The following is an 18992-nucleotide window of genomic DNA, read 5'->3' as shown; positions in this document are numbered from 1 at the left end:
CACAAATAATGGGTTTGTGAGGGTCTGTATTAGAGATTAATTGGGAAAATGTTGGGGCGGACAGTAAAGGTGGGTAATGACTTCCAAAACTTAGTCATTTCCTTAGGTGGTCTTGGCCCAGCAGACTCAGAGGAGCCTAAAACGTGGCCAGTCTGAGTCTCGGGGCCAGGCTGCTTAGTGTTCTGCTGATCAAGCATTTCTTAAATCATTGCTGCCCATGTGTAATGTCCTCCTGGGATCTGACTTCGTATCATTTTCTCAGGAACCAGGCTAAAAGTCTTGAGCTTGCTTTGTCACTCATCCCTTTGCTCTGCCTTCCTCGGCTGTTATTCTTCAAGGCTCCTTATTGAGGAGACTCCCGTGTCGGGTCTGTCTCCTTCCTCACAGGCAAAAGCTCATCGGGGTCCTCATGGCCTCGCTCCCAGCCATTTGAGAGACCTCCTTGTCTCCACTTTCTCTCTGCAACCCTGTTCCTGCTCATTCTGTTAACTAATCTCATCAGAATCAAAGGAGCTCTGTGCCCTTGGGACCCCTCTCTCAGGATCCGTGCTTCTGCACACCTACAGTCTGATGCTTCTTCCACCTCAGCAAAAGCATTCTCCTCATGGTGCCCTCCCCGCCCTGGAACCTGGATCCCTTCCTTTCTAAGAGTCCTGTCCCTCAGCCCTGGAGCTCACCTTCATGCACAACCTTCTGAACTCTTAGGACACCAGAGCAGAGCTTCCACATTTCAGAGCTGGAAAGAGCCTCAAGCATTACTGTGCACAGACTTCCCATGGGGGGCACCCCAGAGCATGGTCAGGTCACTGTGCCCAGCCACTCACCTCCACCTGTGGTCCCCAAAGAGGACAGGCCTCTCTGAAAGGCTAGAGCTCCCCCCTCTGTGACTCCGTGTCTCACACAGCACCTGGCACACAGTAGGGACTCAAAGAATGACTTTTGGGCAGTCATAGAAGCTGTTCTGGTATCCATGGTCCCAGCAGTACCCAGATTAGCTTTTGAACTTCTCATCTTTTCTATCCCTGGAGCAGGCGGGAGCATGGAGGTGTGCTGGGATAAGGAGGAACGGCGCCTATTTCTTCTGTCATGAAAACAGCCCCAGAGACCCAGAGCCCACTGTGCTTTTGGTCTGGTGTGCCAGATTCTCCTTCCTGCCTGCCTCCTGGAGGGGCCTGAGGAGTAGGACACCTGTGCCTTGGTCCCCTCTTCTAGCCTGCCCACCAGTCTAGCCCACTGCCCCTGCCCCTCTACCCCCAAGGCCGTTCTGCCCTTGCCTGGCTGCCTGAGAGCCTCTCCAGCCTGAAGCATCTCCAGAACAAAACAAAGTGTATGTGACCCAGCATTTGGGAGAAACACCAGGATTCTTCTGGGAGCCAGCCCACAGGGAGGGAAGAGCAGTCCTTTCTCCCTTCCCGGATCCTGGAACTGGCGATGGGGTAGGGGACTCATGTGTGTCGGAATCTTGACAGCGACGTGCCAAGAACAAGTTCTCAAGACAGCTGATAAAGTGGGCCCTATGCCAGCACAGCAAACCACATCATGATTTAAACACGAAACTCTGCTCTCAGCACCCTGCCTGGAGCCCGGGAGGCACTCACTCTGCTCTCAGCACGCTGCCGAGAGCCCGGGAAGCACTGACTCTAATCTCAGCACCCAGCCAGGAGACCGGGAGGCACTGTGCTCTGCTCTCAGCACCCCACCGGGTGCTCGGGAGGCACTAACTCTGCTCTAAGCACCCAACGGAGAGCCGAGAAATCACTGAATCTGCTCTCAGCACCCTGTCGAGAGCCCGGGATGCACCGTGCTCTGCCCTCAGCACCCAACCGGGAGCCTGGGAGGCACTGACTCTGCTCTCAGCACCCTGACGGAAGCCCAGGGGGCACTGAACTCTGCTCTCAGAATCCAACCGGGTGCTAGGGAGGCACTGACTCTGCTATCAGCACTCAACATGGAGCCCAGAAATCACTGAATCTGCTCTCAGCACCCTGCCGAGAGCCCGGGAGGCACCGTGCTCTGCTCTCAGCACCCAACCAGGAGCCCAGGAGGCACTGACTCTGCTCTCAGCATACTACCAGGAGCTTGAGAGGCACCGGTACTGTGCTCTGCTCTCGGCACCCTGCGGGAGCCCATGGGGCACAGTGCTCTGCTCTCAGCACCCTGCCGGAAGCCCGGGAGACACTTTGCTCTGCTCTAAGCACCCAACCAGGTCCCCGGGAGGCCCTGACTCAGCTCTCAGTACCCTGCCGGGAGTTCGGGAGGCACTGTGCTCTGTTTCAGCACCCTGCCAGGAACCCAGGAGGCACTCACTCTGCACTCAGCACCCAACTGGGTGCCCTGGAGGCACTGACTCTGCGCTCAGCACCCTGCGGGGAGCCTGGGAGGCATTGACATTGCTCTCAGCACCCACAGGTGATGCCTAGAAACCTAGAAACTGCCGTGGAAAGACAGGAATGCAGCCCTAGCTGGTTTGGCTAAGTGGAGGCACTGACTCTGCGGGTCAGGCAGTGCGGATCAGGATCAGGATAGAGCGTCAGCCTGCAGACTGTATGTTCCTGGGTTCGATTCCAGTCAAGGACAGAAGGAAGCTGATATTGTTTGAATGAGTCAGTAGAGATTTTAGTTGATCCTTATCGTTCATTCAACAAATATTTAAGAGCCTACTCCATGCTCAGCACTATTTTGGGTATTTGGACTATGTTATTGAACAAAAAAGGATAGAAATGACAAAAATCTCTCTGCTTCATGGAGCTAACATTGTAGCATCTGCATGTTTATTTAGAGTAACATTAAAAGACAGAATAGCCCAGCTGGTGTGGTTCAGTGTTTGAGTGACAACCATGAAACAAGAGGTTATCAGTTTGATTCCCAGTCATGGCACATGCCTGGGTTGTGGGCTCCATCCCTGGTAAGAGATGTGGAGGAGTCAGCCAATTGATGTTTGCTTTCACATAGATGTTTCTCTTTCTCTCTCTCTCTCTCTCTCTCTCTCTCTCTCTCTCTCTCTCTCTCTCTCCCCTTTCCTCTGTTTCTAAAAATCTGAGGGCAGAGACTAGGTTTCTCATCCCTGTGGCTTTGCACTGAGCCCAGCTCTGGCCCACAGGTGATGCCTAGAAACCTAGAAACCTAGAAACTGCCTTGGGAAGAAGGGAATGCAGCCCTATCTGGTTTTGGCCAAATGGATAGAGCATCAGCCTGCCGACTGTAGGGTCCTGGGTTCGATTCCAGGCAAGGTGTAGGCAGGGGTGAGGGGGGCAGACTTTATTATTTATTTATTTATTTTTCTTTTAAAAAAAATATATTTTTATTGATTTCAGAAAGGAAGGGAGAAAGAGGGAGAGAGAAACATGCATGATGAGAGAGAATCATGGATCAGCTGCCTACCGCACATCCCTGTGCCCTGACCATGACCTGGCTCCTAGGTCAACGCTCAACCCCTGAGCCCCGCTGTGAGCTGTGGGTCCCTTCTCAGCAGGTGCACGGGTGCCCAGGCCCACATGCTCAGGGTGCAGAAATTGGGGGTTTTTGTGGTGAAACATCTTGGAAGGAAACGTGGCTGAATTTTACAGCCAAACATAAAGTGGTGGCCGGATTGAGTCACTGTCACCATCCAGCTTCCGCGCTGTGCCCGGCGCCCTCCTCACCCGCCAAGGCCCGGCCCAGGGGACACGTCTCGGCCACGTGGGACCCCACAGGGCCAGGACTCGAGGGGGTTGCAGGTCGTGGCTCCTGCACGGGGCTCTGTGGGAAGGCTTCGCTGTTACTTTGCTGCAGGAACCACGGGAGACGTGGTGTCAATTGCACTCTGTGGGCCGTGAGTTCCCAGGTCGGCGGCCTCGTGGCAAAGGAAACATTAGAGCAGGAGAGACAGGAGCAGCAGGGGCGCCGGGCGCTCTGGGCCATGTGCCCGCCTGAGGTGGGGCCTCCTGTTCCGCTCAGGGCCTGTGTCTGAGCTTCCAAGGAGAGGAACACCCTGGCCCGGGTTGCGGTCGGTCCCTGGTTGGGCCATGCAGGGGCAGCTGGTCCATGTCTCTTCCTCTCTCAGAATCAATGGGAACGGATCCTAGGCTGAGGGTTGAGAAATGACTCCAGGAGCCGTCGCTGTGTGAGAACGGGGCGCAGCCCGCCCTGAGGTCGGCAGCCTGTGGGGGGGAGGTCCCTGGGGTGGAGCCGGGGGGACAGGAGTCGCCCACAGGCCCCTCCGCCTCTGCAGAGCCAGTACAGCAGCAGCAGGTGGTGGAGGCCCAAGAGGAGGTGAGGAGGGGAGCGGGCCTGAGGTCCTGGGGGATAGCAGGTCCAAAAGGTGAGTGACCTGAGGGCCCTGCCCAGGCTCTGGCTGCGGGCCTTCCACGCTCTCGGAAGATGCCCTGCTCCAGCTGGCCAAGGCGCCCTCTCCCAGCTCCCTGCGGGAGCGGGCGGCTGAGCACCCAGGCCACCGCCTGGTCGGTTTATGTTGATGAGATTAGGTTGATTGGTTTATGTTCATCGGTTTATGTTGATAAGATTAGGTTGATGGGATTTGGGTTGGGGTTGGGGTCTAGCGTTTAGGGTTTAGGGGTTAGGGCCAGGGCCACGTCCAAGGCCAGGGCTAGGGGCTAGGGGCTAGGGGTTTAGGGGTTAGGGGCTAGGGTCATGGTCAGGGTCAGTGTTTAAGGTTAGGGTCAGGGTCAGGATAAGGGTTTAGGGTCAGGGTCAGGGTCAGGATCAGGGTTTAAAGTTAGGGTGAGGGTTTGAGGATGAGGGTGAGGGTTTTAGGGTTAGGGTTAGGTGAGAGTAAGGTTGAGAGTGAGGGTGAGGGTTGGCTTAGGACGAAGGCGAGAGCTGGGGCTGGGGCTAGGGGCCAGGGTTTAGGGTATAGGGTATAGGGTTTAGGGTTTAGGGTTAAGGTTAGGGTTAGAGGGTTAGGGTTATGGAGTGATGGGATTAGGTTGATGACATTAGGATGATGATTTTAGGTTGATGGTTTGTTTTTTTTTAAATATATTTTATTGATTTTTTACAGAGAGGAAGAGAGAGGGATAGAGAGTTAGAAACATCGATGAGAGAGAAACATCGATCAGCTGCCTCTTGCACACCCCCTACTGGGGATGTGCCCGCAACCAAGGTATACGCCCTTGACCGGAATCGAACCTGGGACCCTTGAGTCCGCAGGCCGACGCTCTATCCACTGAGCCAAACCGGTTTCGGCTTAGGTTGATGGTTTTATGTTGATGAGATGAGGTAGATCAGTATATGTTGATGGATTTATGTTGATGGGATTAGGGTTGGGGTTGGGGTCTAGGGTTTAGGGTTTAGGGGTTAGGGCCAGGGCCAGGGCCAGGGCCATGGCCAGAGCCAGGGCTAGGGGCTAGAGGTTTAGGGATTAGGGGCTAGGGTTAGGTGCTAAGGTCAGGGTCAGGGTCAGAGTTTAAGGTTGGGTCAGGGTCAGGATCAGGGTTTAGGGTTTAGGGTCAGGGTCAGGTTTTAAGGTTAGGGTGAGGGTTTGAGGGTGAGGGTTTTAGGGTTAGGGTTAGGGGAGGGTGAGGGTAAGGGTGAAAGTGAGGGTGAGGGTTGGCTTAGGGCGAAGGTGAGGGCGGGAGCTGGGGCTGGGATTTAGGGTTTAGGGTATAGGGTTTAGGGTTTTGGGTTAGGGTTTAGGGTTAAGGTTAGGGTTAGAGGGTTAGGGTTATGGGGTGATGGGATTAGGTTGATGGGTTTATTTTGGTGGGATTACGTTGATGGGTTTATGTTGATGGGATTAGGGTTAGGGTTGGAGTCTAGGGTTTAGGGTTTAGGCATTAGGGCCAGGTCCGAGCCAGGGCCAGGGCCAGGGCCAGGGCCAGGGCCAGGGCCAGGGCCAGGGCCAGAGCCAGAGCCAGGGCCACGTCCAGGGTCAGGGCTAGGGACCCCACCTGGCCTGATGGTGCTTAACAAGCTTCAGACACACTCTGCACAGCAAGGACGCTGCCTCCCAGGCCTCCTCCTACTCACCACGAGTGGGCTGAAGCCTGTGAGTCCTTAAAGAAACTGAATAATTCAAAATGCCCGCCAGGAGGAGGAAGGCGGAAGTCCCGCCCTAACCGGATACACTGACACAGTGTCCTTTAGCTCCGCCTACGTGGTCACATTCCTTTCTGGGTAATGTAGTTTTAAAATATTTTTTTTAAAATTTAATGTGTCTTTTTGATTGCTGATATTATTACAGATGTCTCCATCTTCTGCAGGTTCTGCCTCTCCAGACTCACCTGACCCAGGATCTTCAGCACCTTCTGCAGGTTCTGCCTCCAAGTGCTCATCACTCTTTCTACCACACCTCTCTCACACCTGCACTGCTACAGTCCTGCCACCTATAATCATCTCCTCACCCTCTTATTATTCAGCATGTGTGGTCAAGAGAATGCTTGCCAAATTCAAACAGAATCAAGTACTGCCCAGACTCTGATCACATTGGAGCTAACATCAAAGCCTTCAGCCACTCTGGGAACTGACCAGGACTCTGGAAATTTTTCATGTAAATACTGGATCTGCTCTCTGGCTTCTCAGGTAAGAGTCCTGGGCAGGGCCCCTCGGGGCTCCATTTGCCTATGAATTTTCTAGAACAGGATGGCTTTTTTTCTGTCTTCTCAGGGCGCTAGGGGAAAGAACCAATGGCAGAAGCTATGCGTAGGAGCAACGTGGGTGGTTAAAGCTTCTCAGCTAAATCAGGGAGCGCTCAACCCTGGTCTCTTTGTTCATTGCCCCGGAAATCTAACACCCACAATAGCAGCCCCTGAGCAAGGCAAGCTCTCTAAAAGGCGATGAAATAAGTCCCTGGTGAAGGGACCGTGGTCCCAAAGGAGCCGAACACTTGCCCCTGCACTTCTGATGAGGGAAGAAGCAAGGCCCTGAACTTTACAGGGCAGATGCATATGCTCCTGGTCTGACCATGTGGATATTCAGTATTCACCCTTCTTGCTTAGGCTTTTTATGTGTCGAAACCAGCCTGTGTGACATATGTTAGGAGTTTGTTGTCTTTACAATATGTGTATGGGAGGAATTGAAAAGTGTTCCTTCTGACATCATTTACTTCTTGATTAATGAACACTAACAGTTCTGGAGCTGCTTAGTCAAATGGTTGTATTCATTTTGTGCACAATAAAGTGAAATGCAGAAAAAAAAAGTATATACATATATGCATAGTCCATGGAGATAGACAATAATGTGCTGAGTGCCTGGAAATGGTGGGTGCAAGGTAGAGGGAGGCAAAGGTGGATGAGGATGGGGGAAATTGGTTCTATTTGTAATAGAGCCAACAATAAAAAAAAAAAAATAGTTTGCGCACATGGCATGGCTCAGTGGTTGGGCATGGACCCATGAAACAAGGTATCTCTGGTTGGATTCCAAGTCAGGGCACTTGCCTAGGTTGGGGAGCTCCATCCCTGTAGGGAGCATGCAGGAGAGAGCTGATCAATGGTTCTCTCTCATCATTGATGTTTCTCTGTATCCCCCTGTCTCTAAAATATCAGTAAAAAAAGAAGTGTTAAAATTGATTTGATTCAACACCACCAATTTGAGTGAAGACCATCATGTTTTCTCCCAGGTCCTCTAAGCAAATTCATGCCTTGGTCTGCTTCGTAGAAGATATCCCAGGCATACCTGTGTTCAGGAACAGGAAGCAGCCTGCAGGAGGTCGGCCTCGCCTTGGTATGTAGTGTTAGAGTTCATTACTTCATGTTCGAAACGATTTCACTGCCCAAGTTCAGAAGATTTTGGGGGTACATTAATTGAAACTGGGGATAATGAAAACACGTAGGCCTTATGATAGAACAGGAAGCAGCATAGAGATAGAACAGGAAACAGCTGGCTCCTTTGACTCTCTAGAAACATTGTGGGAAATAAATGAGCCAAAGCGAGGCTGCTGTTAACTCACTGGGCATTCACAGTAAAGGAGGCCTTGAGCCCAGAGTCAGGGGTTAGGTTAGGATGAGTTGCCATTGCTCATTGCTACCCTGATTGCAGGTTGCGTGGGATCCCAGAAAATCTTAGAGGAGCCGGGCAAGAGTGGTTCAGTCATAACCTATGACCCTGCAGGTCACTGATCAATTCCTGGTCAGGATACATGCTCAGGTGGTGGACTGGATTCATATTGTGGTGCATGCAGGGGAAGCCTATCAGTGATTCTCTCTCATCATTCATCTTTCTCTCTCGCTCTATCCCCTCTCCCTTCCTCACTGAAATCAATAAAAATATAGTTTTGAATGTATATTTTAAATCAGTTACACTTACATCAAAGTTTAAAAAATAATTAAAACTTGCCACTTACTATTATTTTCCTATTTTATCATGACTTTTTTTGAGTATATTTGTAACTAATGCATCAGCATGTTTGTAATAAAATATAATGATGTGCTACTGAAATATCCTAGCAGGCCCATGTTCAGTGCCAACATTTTGTCATTTTGCAACTAATCATGATGAGAGTATTTACCACCAGGAATAAATGGTGGAGAATGTTAGCAACATAGATTTAACTTAAAAGTGTATCATGCAAGTGGGCATTAAATTGTGCATAAGATAAAATGTGAGAAAAACAATTTTCCTCCCAGTATTCAAAACATTCTGTATAGGTTCAAATGGAAAATAAATCAATTGAGTCCTTAAGGAATGGGTGAAGTGAATCGAGATGTCTTAGATGCTGAACTGCCCTCCTATTGGTTAAATCCTAAATTCATTTGAAAAATTGAAAAAGTGAGTGCTCAGCACGCCTTTGAGCCTGGCGACTTCCCATTGATCAGATCCTAGGACTTGCCTCACAGAATGGCCCCCAAATGCCAGTCCTAGCTCCCACCTCAAACAAAGAAACCGAAACTGGCTCCAGTCCCCAAGCAGGAGAAGAATCCAACCCCTCCCGACGTGCCAAAGCGAGAAAAAGAACAGCAAGAAGCGATTGAACATATTGATGAATTACAAAATGAAATAGACAGACTTAATGAACAAGCCAGTGAGGAGATTTTGAAAGTAGAACAGAAATATAACAAACTCCACCAACCATTTCTTCAGAAGAGGTCAGAATTGATCACCAAAATCCCTAATTTTTGGGTAACAACATTTGTCAACCATCCACAAGTGTCTGCACTGCTTGGGGAAGAGAATGAAGAGGTGCTGCATTATTTGACAAGAGTTGAAATGAGAGAATTTGAAGATATTAAATCAGGTTACAGAATAGATTTTTATTTTGATGAAAATCCTTACTTTGAAAATAAAGTTATCTCCAAAGAGTTTCATCTGAATGAGAGTGGTGATCCATCTTCAAAGTCCACTGAAATCAAATGGAAATGTGGAAAGGATTTGACGAAACATTCAAGACAAACACAGAATAAAGCCAGCAGGAAGAGACAGCATGAGGAACCAGAGAGCTTCTGTACCTGGATTACTGACCATTCTGATGCAGGTGCAGGTGAGTTAGGAGAAGTCATCAACGAATACATTTGGCCAAATCCTTTACAGTACTACTTGTTTCCTGACATGGATGATGAAGAAGGGGAAGGAGAAGAAGATGATGATGCATGCACCAATTCATACACTGGGCCTCTATACACACACACACACACACACACACACACACACACACACACATTAAAGCTTGTTTTAAATCAAATACACATATATCAAAATTTAAAAAAATGTTTAAAACTTACGTTTCCAATAATTCAGCTTGTGAATTATGAATGCTCTTGAGCACATTCATTGCTACTGTATCAGTATGCTAAAAATCTATTTATATGAAAGGCTAAGCAACCGCCCAACGTCCTCACAGGTAGCTATGACCTGCAATGACTACCAGGGAGCAGATGCTCAACACAGGAGCTTCCCAGTGAGTTGTGGTTACCTGACATATGCACCCCAGAACCAGTGAGGAGGGAGCCTTACTCTGGGTTGTGTCACCCAAGAACTGCCCTCTCGAAATCCAGGACACTTCGGGGGATGGCAGAGAGCCTGTTTCAGCCCAATCTCCACAGGCCCGGCCCTCATTTTGAAAGGGACAGGGAGAAAAACAGCAATCATCTACCCCCTGCACGACCACTCCAGGGGATTCAGGAAGGCATGTGCCCTGCCCTGGAATCAAACCAGTGGCTGATGGACCCCACCCATTACACAGATGCCCTTCAAGCCTCGGCACCGCTGGCCAAGGAGGGACTGTGAGACGGTGGCACTAGGGAGTGTGGGGCCAATCTCACCAAGTCCCGCCCCACCACACACTTTCGGATTAATTTAATTTCAATGTGAACGCATCCATGTACCTGGTCATTAGTAAAATATAATGATGTACTACTGAAATATCTTATGTCCATATGAAATGTGATCATTTTGACAGTTTGAATGTGGTGAAATTGTCAACTACTGCTAACCTAGACTTCACGTAATGTATTATTAAATGCTTAGACTTAAAGAACACTGGTGGAGGATGTTAACAATGCAGATTAAACTTTTAAGTGTATGGTACAAGTGGGCTACAAATAGTACATAGGGTAAAAATTGAGAAAAAGTATAGTGATTAGAATTCAAAAGCAAGAATTCCATATGGCAAAGAAGCCACTAGAGTCATTGAGGAATGAGTGAAATTAAAACGTATGTCTTAGAGGCTGCACTATCCTCCTATTGGTTAGGATAATAAATTAACTTTAAAGTAGACAAAAAATCCGGAGCAGACATTTTAACAAAGGAGATAAAGACAATGTAAAGAAATGCATGAGAAATGATCACCATCAAACATTTTTACAGAAATGGAATGAAACCAAAGCAAGTTAACAATACTCGCTGATAGGACTAGTATTTAAAAAGATTAACCTTCACATGTGCTGGCAGGGTTGCAGAAAAATGGAATTTTCATTACTGTGGGTGGATCGGGAGGCAAAGTGATTGACCATTTTAGATCACAGTTCCCCAGATGTTAAAATATAACACATTCACTGACACTGGAACAGTTTGGTAAGTAACACATACACCTGTAGAAAGAACTCAACACAGTATTCCCAACTGTTTTATTTATAAAACCCCAAACATAGAAATAACTGAAACCATAGGCAGCTCAATAGTTCAAGTGGTTACCCATAGAATACAATATTTCCTGGAAATAAATATTTACATAAACATTAGTGTCGAGTCTCAAAATATCTGTGTAGCATGAAGGAAGCCAGTGTTTCTTAAAGAGAATACACCTTTTAGTACCAATAAAATTATGAAAAACATGAACGACTCTATTGTACAGGAAGGTAAATCAATGCCTGCATGGAGGGCTGGGAGGCAGAAAGATTACAAAAGGACTGGAGGTAAATACAGGGTGTGGCAAAGTAAGTTTAAAGTTGTTGCTACTGAAAATAATACCATAATTAATAAAGAAGAACACCAAATATAAACTCTCCATGGCCACTGTGCCTCATTTTCTCGTGCGTGATCACATTAACGGAAAGCCACTGGTTTGATTCCAGGTCAGGACACATGCCCAGGTTGTGGGCTGGATCCCCAGAATTGGGCATGCAGGAGGCAGCTGATCAATGATACTCTCTCATTGTTCTCTCTCTCTCTCTCTCTCTGAAATCATAAAAGTATATCATAAAAAAAAAACAACTATTGCCATCAAATTCAATAGGAATGCTGACTACATACCAAAGACATCCTGGGACAGATTGCAGGGTTATCCTTCCTCTACCTTTGACTTCTTGCCTGTTGAGCAACTACATTATGTGAACACCCTAGAGGGGCCAGGGAATACACAACACCATTAGATTATTCTGCCAACGATGTCAGCTACACGAAACAGTTTTGGAGGTCCTGAGAATGTCTGCACATAAAGGCCACACAAGCCACAGGTACCAGAACATCTGTGGCATTATGTTCAGAAGAGACACTTATCATCTAATTTACTGCAGGCTTTCTCACTCACTATTGAAACAGTGTTTCTGTCCTCATTGTGGTTCCACCTCAGAGACTGACAACAAATGACACCAGCCTATGAAATGTCATACTTCCTGGCACATGTCTCCTTTGCAGTACATGGAGAGCAGGTTCCCTAAACATTGCTGAGGCTTATGTAGTACATACTGTGAACAGAGAACATGATTCATATTGGTCACAGAAACAGAGCAAAGGTCTCATCTTCAGACTGACCTTTGCCCTCACCAGTAATCGAGGCACTAGGCTGAAAATTAAATGCACAAAGTTACATGGTCTTTCTTTTCAGGCCATGGGCCGCAGTAAGTAATAAGCCAATATTGGACAAAAAGTGATTTCCGGACATTATGTTGTCCCTTTCAAACCACATACACTTTTGGATAAACATAATATCTATTCATCTCTACATGCTGAAAGATCACATTTGTGTTTGCAAATCATCTGTGGCAGTGAATAAAACCAAAATTAAAGGTACAAATGTAAAAATACCTTTAAACAGATTCTAAACTAGAGCACAGGAGAATAAGGGGTTTGCAGGTTGCTGAATAAGAATCCTCCCAAATTTATAAAAGCATAATATGAGTACTACTATGTCCCTGAGACAGGTGGCACTTCTTAGCTGAGAAGGGGTGCTCTGGATGAATCCTGGGTCAGGTACATTTTCTACTCACAGAGAAATGAATGAAGATACTGCCAAGAGCTTGGAGGAACCATAATTACTTCCAGCAGAAGTGAAAACACAGAATACATTCCCCTGAGCACCCAGGGGTGGTGACCGATGCACACTCCTCAGGTGAGTCAGGTGTTAGAGGTGAAATCTCTTCAGCTACAAAGAAACAGTGACATCATTTGGGTGGTAGGTCTGGGCATGTTAGCAAGTACAATGCAGCTCCTTCAAGTCTCACATGTATCTCAAATTTATGAGGAATCTAGCAGAGTGTATGTTCCCATAAAAAGGGTTTACATTAATGGAAAGGGTCTCATAGAGCCCCTTAAGTGTTCTTATAATAAGTGAGAAAATTAAACCATTCGCTGCACATTTATGGCTTTTCTCCAGTATGAACTCTGTGGTGTCTAGTGAGGTGAGACCTTAGACTGAAATGCTTCCCACATTCACTACATTCATATGGCTTTTCTCCAGTGTGAACTCTGTGGTGTCTTGTGAGGGTAAACCTTTGATTGAAATGCTTCCCACATTCATTACACTCATATGGCTTTTCTCCAGTGTGAACTCTGTGGTGTCTAGCGAGTTGAGACCTTAGACTGAAATGCTTACCACATTCACTACACTCATATGGCTTTTCTCCAGTGTGAACTCTGTGGTGTCTAGTGAGGTGAGACCTTTGATTGAAGGACTTCCCACAGTCACAACACGTATAACACTTTTTTCTAATGTGAACTCTGTTGTGTTTAATGAGAGCAGGGCTTTCACTGAAGACCTTCCCACAATCTGTACACTCACAGGGCTTTTCTACAGTGTGAACTCTCCCATGCTGTAGGTGGTTAAAGATTTGTCTGAACACTTTCCCACATTTATTAGACTCATTAATCATATCTCCACAGCTGAGACCTTTCTGATGAACAACTTTCTGTTTCTGGCTGGCAGCTCTTTCACATTGAACCCACTGGTGATGTCTTTTTCCACCGAGACATTCCGGTGAAATCTCATTGTTACTGTGTGGCTCCTCAGTGTTAAGAGTGGCCTGGTGCTGGAGAAGCCCTGAGATGGCTGGGAAGTCTACCCCAAACTCAGTACTAGCTTCAGGCACCCCAGATAAGTAGAACCAGCAGGTTGTCACAAGAGAAGTACTCTCCATATCTTCTTTCCAGGGCTTCTCTCCACTGGCATCCTTCTGCTGCTGAAGAGGGTTTGCACTGAAACACAAATCTCTCACACATGCATCACTTAAGAACACATTCTTCTCAAAGTATGCCACTTGTAACTCAGTCAGGTGCAAAATATCTTTTAACACTGAGAAGCACGGCTTACACAGATGGGTCCTCCGGGTGGCTGCAGCTGTCTTGGAAGCCCTGATCTGAGAATCTCCTACAGACACACTGTGCTCAGAATAGGCCTCCCCATCATCCATTTTATGCCAAGGACCTGAAAACAGAGGAATGATGAGGAAATGACTGTTGACTGTGGTGACAGAGGGAAGTCCCAGTATGAAACTGTGTTGCACATAATACATTGGTCTCATGCAACTGGCTGAAAATAAAAGACCTGAAAGATGAACTAATAAGATGCAACTGTGAAGTTCTTGACCACTGAAGATCACAAAACATGAAAGACTTCAACAGAAATAGAGCAAAAACATGGCAAGCACCACATGGAAGAGAAGGGGACTGTCCACCTCATTCTGCTGCTAAAAGCATTCAGTAGATCTTCTCTGCTGGTGACATGGGCAAGCTGTGCATAAGGTTGGTTACATCTCATTCCAAGCAAAATTCAATAAGCAAGGAGCTGGTGTTTGAGGGGTATTTAAGCCTGTATGTGCTCCTTATAGCACTTGCATAGGTCCATGGAGTAGTATACTGCAGAAAGAGATGTGCAGAGGAATAGGTGATGTAAAAAGGACACAAGGGTGAAGATAGCCAAATATAAGAAGTCACTAATGAAATGACAAGTCAGCAAAGTGTCAAGTGTGCAAAAGAAAGGTACAAATGAGGTGTGGCCATTGAAACCTGCACGAAACACTGTTGTACAGGAGCAGGTTCCCGGTATAATCTGTACACCATCCTTACATCATACCTCCCCTCAGTTGCCACTCAGCCGGGCTAAGCATCCTCTAGGACCATCCTGTATGTTCACCCTGGAGAAACCTAGGGTTCTCCCTGCACCTCCTTTTCTAGAAATATGTACAAACTAAATATTCTGAGTATCAGTGAAAAGCCATCACTTGCCCATAGCATTCAGCTTGTAATAGTATCCAGGGAAGGTAATATTACAAACAATAATTGGAGGGTCTTACAAGAACAGCCCCTGGTTCATGTATGTAAAGAAGGTAACTGACACACGGTCTTTATCGACAGGAAAGGTGCAGAATTGGAAGCCATGGATCTGGATAGAGTCACCCTCCCTGGAGTGGAAGAGCAGGATGGACCCATTAAGAGGTCTGTAAGACTGCTGACACCTAGACACTTCCTGAACTTTCTGAGGCAACTGGTGTCAGGGAGGTTTATGGAGTCTATTGCTCTGGGCTCTTTGCACAGCTCAGCACTGGCAGCCACAGCCCATTTGACGAGACAGTGGGGGAAATTAGCTGAGCCCATGGTCTGGCTTTGAGAGAGAGAGAGTGCTAAGTCTGGAGAATAAATAACGAGTGGGCATCACCTTAGGACACTAGGAGAGATGTGAAGGTCTTACCTATGAATGATACAAGGGCGAACACTTCCAGCATCACATCACAGTACAGACGTCTCTGAGCCTCATCAAGGATCTCCCACTCCTCCTGAGAGAAGGCAATGGCCACATCCTCAAAGTTCATATCCTGTCATAATGGGCACAGGACATCCCATGAGAAGATTCTCTCTTGAGATTCCAAGTCTGCCATACTACCCACCATGCACATGCGTATGCTCCCCCACTCCCCACATCAGAGAAGAAAGCAGCCCTTGGTCCCAGTAAAGTGAATCTCTCCTTATATTCTTACTGATGCTATGTCTTCCCACAACAATAAAGGCAGATGAACAGATACAAGTTACCTGTGCTGTCATCCTCAAATAGGAGTCACACTGCCCCCTTTCAATAATAGTTGGTGTCAGGAACATAGGGTAGGAGGAGATGTTGCACATAATGGGAATGTGATGGGTTTGACTCTGGTCTTGTCAGGCAATACCCATGTTGTCCTCCAAATGATCCCTCCAAGACACCAAACAACATGGTAATGCCCATTGCACTTCTGACTCCAATCCCAGTTTACTGAGGCCATCACTCTGCATTACCTGCTGCCCATAGTTCTTTGATCCACACTTGTCTCACACAGCTTCATTCCCAGAGGCACAACTTCACTGGTAACATAAATAAGCCATGACGAGGACAGGGTGTTTTCTAATCAGCTTCTTTCCCCAAATTCTAGTTCACCACCTCTAGAATACATTTCTCTCTCACCCTTCTCTCTTCTCCTTGCCCCATGCCGGTGGGGATTTTCAAGTGCTGGTGACACTGATGTATGCTATCTCATTCCTAGTGTTCACTGGGTAAACCCACAACAAGAAATGGCAGGGGGGCACATATATAGCCTCTAAGCTCTACACTTGTCATGTAGCATCACAGCAACCCATCTTGTTAGAAATTATCCTAAAATCCCCCATATCATATCATAAAGACACCATCAGAAATGGACACCCTTTTCATTCATTTGTACGTCATTGTTAGTGCCCTGCCGCTTTGCTTTTAGTCCCAGGGACCACAGTGATGTCATCATTCCCTGTGTGTGATTGTGCAGCTCAGCCCGGGTTCCCCACCTGCCACACTGACATAGATGGCACCTCCCATACTGTCCTCTGGGTCACTGCATGCTCTGCCCTCAAGAGAACCTTGGCTGCTTGTCCTCATAGGTCCCTATATATATGCACACTCATAAAAAGGTAATATGTTAATTCAACTGGGAGACCTTCCGGATATCCTTCTAGATAAAGCCTGGGGCTTGGCTGTCCTGTAAACCACCCCTAAATGTCCCTCAGCCCTTTGCCCAGGCCGGCCACACACCCCAGCGGGTCCCCTCACCCCGATGGTGGCGTGGCCTGCCTGCAAAGAGCCCTCAGCCCCTCGCCCAGGCTGGCAACGCCTCTAATTGCGGACACTCAAACTGATGGGGGCATGGCTGGCCTGCATACTACTCCAGTTCCTTACCCCAGGCATGCACCGCTCTCAGTGGGGACCCCCACCCCAATGGGGCCATGGCCAGCATGCAAACAGCCCCAGGCCCCTCACCCAGGCCAGCCCCAACCCCCAAGAGTACCCCTGCCATGATTCCCACCCCTTCAGGGAACACCAGCCGGCCCCCACCTGTGCACTAGACCTCTATCCATATAACAAAAAGGTAGTATGCTAATTAGACTGGGAGACATGCTGGAAGTCCTTCAGGACAAAGCCACGGTGACGTGGCCCAGGAGAAGGCAGTGATCAGGCCAGGAGGGGAGGGCATTTGCGGGTGATCACGCAGCAAGGTGGGGCAGTAGGGGTTAGAAGGCCAGTGTCGTGGGGCAGTTGGGCATAAGCAGGCTGGCATCAGAGTGGCTAGGGGCAATCAGGCAGGCAGGCAGGTGAGCGGTTAGGAAACAGCGGTCTTGGATTGCAAGAGGGATGTCCACTTGACATCCCCCAAGGGGTCCCACATTGGAGAGGGTGCAGGCCAGGCTGAGGGACACCCCTTACCCACGTGCATGAAACTCATGCACTGGTCCACTAATACACACACACATACACACACACAATGAGTGGCCAGATTATTATGATTTCTGAACACATAATAATCTGGCCACTCAGTGTATATTGTACATAATAAAAGGCTAATATGTAAATTGTCCCCTCGACCTGGAGTTTGACCAGCAGGCAGGCCAGCCAGCCACCCATGTTCCCTCCCCCTGGCCAGGCTGGCCAGACCCCACCCATGACCTATGCACAAATTCATACATACACCGGGCCTCTAATACACACACACACATACACACACAATGAGTGGCCAGATTATTATGCGTTCAGAGGTCATAATAATCTGGCCACTCAGTGCATATACTAATAAAAGAGTAATATGCTAATTCAACCTAGAGACCTTCCGGATGTCCTTCTGGACAAAGCTGGGGGTTTGGCTGGCCTGCAAACAACCCACAAATGGCCCTCAGCCCCTGGCCCAGGCGGACCACATGCCCCAGCAGGTACCCTCAACCCAATGGGGGTGTGACCAGCCTGCAAAGGGCCCTCAGCCCCTAGCCCAGGCCGGCCACACACCCCCATCGTAAACCCTTAACCCGATGGGGGCGTGGCTGGCATCACCCAGGCTGGCATCACCCCAAGCGGTGAAACCCACCCCAATGGGGACATGGCCGGCTTACAAACCACCCCAGGGCCCTCAGCCAGGCTACCCCCGCTCCCCAAGTGGACCCCTACCCTGAACCAGGACCTCCTTCATGGCAGACCAGCTGGCCCTCACCCATGCACCAAGCCCATATCCTACCTAATAAAAGAGTAATATGCAAATTGACTGTACCTTTACTACACCACCAGCTACACCCACCAGGAAACCATCCAACGGAGGCTTTTCTGGCCTTGGGCTTGGCCGGACCCCAGCTTCCCTGCGACCCACAGTTGCCGGAGGCTTTTCCGGCCTTGGGCATCAGCGGGGAGCCTGGGAGGGATCGCAGGCAACTGGGGGTCCGCTCCTGCCATCCGTCGCAGGGAGGCTGGGGTCTGGCCGAGCCCAAGGTCGGGAAAGCCTCTGCCAGAGGCTTTTCCAGCCTTGGGCACCAGCGGGAAGTCTGCGATGGATCGCAGGCAACTGAGGGTCCACTCCTGTGAGGGGGTCTGCTTCTGTGGTGGATTGCAGGGAGCTGGGGTCCCCTGCCCAATGGATGGTGTCTGCTATCACAGGGAGCTGGAGGTCACCTTCCCAGGCCTAAAGCTTTGGCCAGAGGCTTTAGGCCTGGGCAGGGCACAGCCTGTGATTGGTGTGAACTATCGAGGAAACACCTTTTCTGACTGCACATTGGCTAAGCTTCCTGTATGCCACTGGTAATATTCTTAGTAACTTGGGTAATAAGAATCCAAAAAAGTGATGTAGGGTTTTTCCACCACACTTCTGGAGAAAAAAACGAAGGTCCGCTGCTGGAGGGCTAAGAAATGTCATATCCTGCCCTAGCTGGTTTGATTCAGTGGATAGAACCTCGGCCTGCCCACAGCAGGGTCTGGGTTGATTCTGATCAAGGGCATGTACCTAGCTTGGAGGCTCCTCCCTGGCCGGGGCCCAGATCAGGGCTCATGCAGGAGGCAACCAATCAAAGTGTTCCTCTCACTTTGATGTTTCTCTCTGTCTTTCCCTTTCTCTTCCACATTCTCTAAAAGTCAATGGAAACATATCCTTAGG

The 18992-nt window shown here is 48.6% G+C and overlaps 1 protein-coding gene and 2 pseudogenes across 4 annotated transcripts in view; 1 reads left to right on the top strand and 2 right to left on the bottom strand.

The window, feature by feature from the left end:
- Positions 1–18992, bottom strand: part of LOC307095038 (protein SET-like) — a 345435-nt pseudogene that overhangs the window by 242101 nt on the left and 84342 nt on the right. The gene's annotated exons all lie outside the window — the stretch shown is intronic.
- The window catches only part of LOC307094818 (protein SET-like), a 23125-nt pseudogene continuing 12905 nt past the window's right edge, over positions 8773–18992 (top strand). Inside the window, exon 1 of the transcript in view lies at positions 8773–9519. The product of the transcript in view is annotated as a protein SET-like (transcript). The remainder of the gene's footprint in view (positions 9520–18992) is intronic.
- LOC307094814 (zinc finger protein 416-like) lies at positions 9250–15708 on the bottom strand. Of its 2 annotated transcripts, XR_013813126.1 has the most exons (4): positions 15275–15708; positions 11623–14011; positions 9381–9475; positions 9250–9274 (listed from the first exon to the last, which is right to left on the bottom strand). XR_013813126.1 is itself a non-coding variant. In XM_079763877.1 (2 exons), exons 1-2 carry the CDS (start codon positions 15393–15395, stop codon positions 12948–12950), a joined length of 1185 nt encoding a protein of 394 aa, XP_079620003.1. In that variant the 5' UTR covers positions 15396–15708; the 3' UTR covers positions 11017–12947. The 2 variants fall into 2 exon arrangements, 1 of the variants encoding a protein (XP_079620003.1); XM_079763877.1 differs by lacking the exons at positions 9250–9274; positions 9381–9475 and having other exon boundaries at positions 11017–14011.

The sequence above is a fragment of the Cnephaeus nilssonii genome, assembly GCF_951640355.1.
Source record: "Cnephaeus nilssonii genome assembly, chromosome: 24".
Lineage (NCBI taxonomy): Eukaryota > Metazoa > Chordata > Mammalia > Chiroptera > Vespertilionidae > Cnephaeus > Cnephaeus nilssonii.
This window is presented reverse-complemented; position numbering and strand designations above follow the sequence as displayed.

Excerpts from the sequence above, each read along its gene's own strand:
- LOC307094814 (XM_079763877.1), bottom strand. The coding sequence starts at position 15,395 with ATGAACTTTGAGGATGTGGCCATTGCCTTCTCTCAGGAGGAGTGGGAG. Across the intron at positions 14,012-15,274 it reads CGCCCTTGTATCATTCATAG|GTCCTTGGCATAAAATGGAT; the intron begins GTAAGACCTTCA and ends CTCTGTTTTCAG.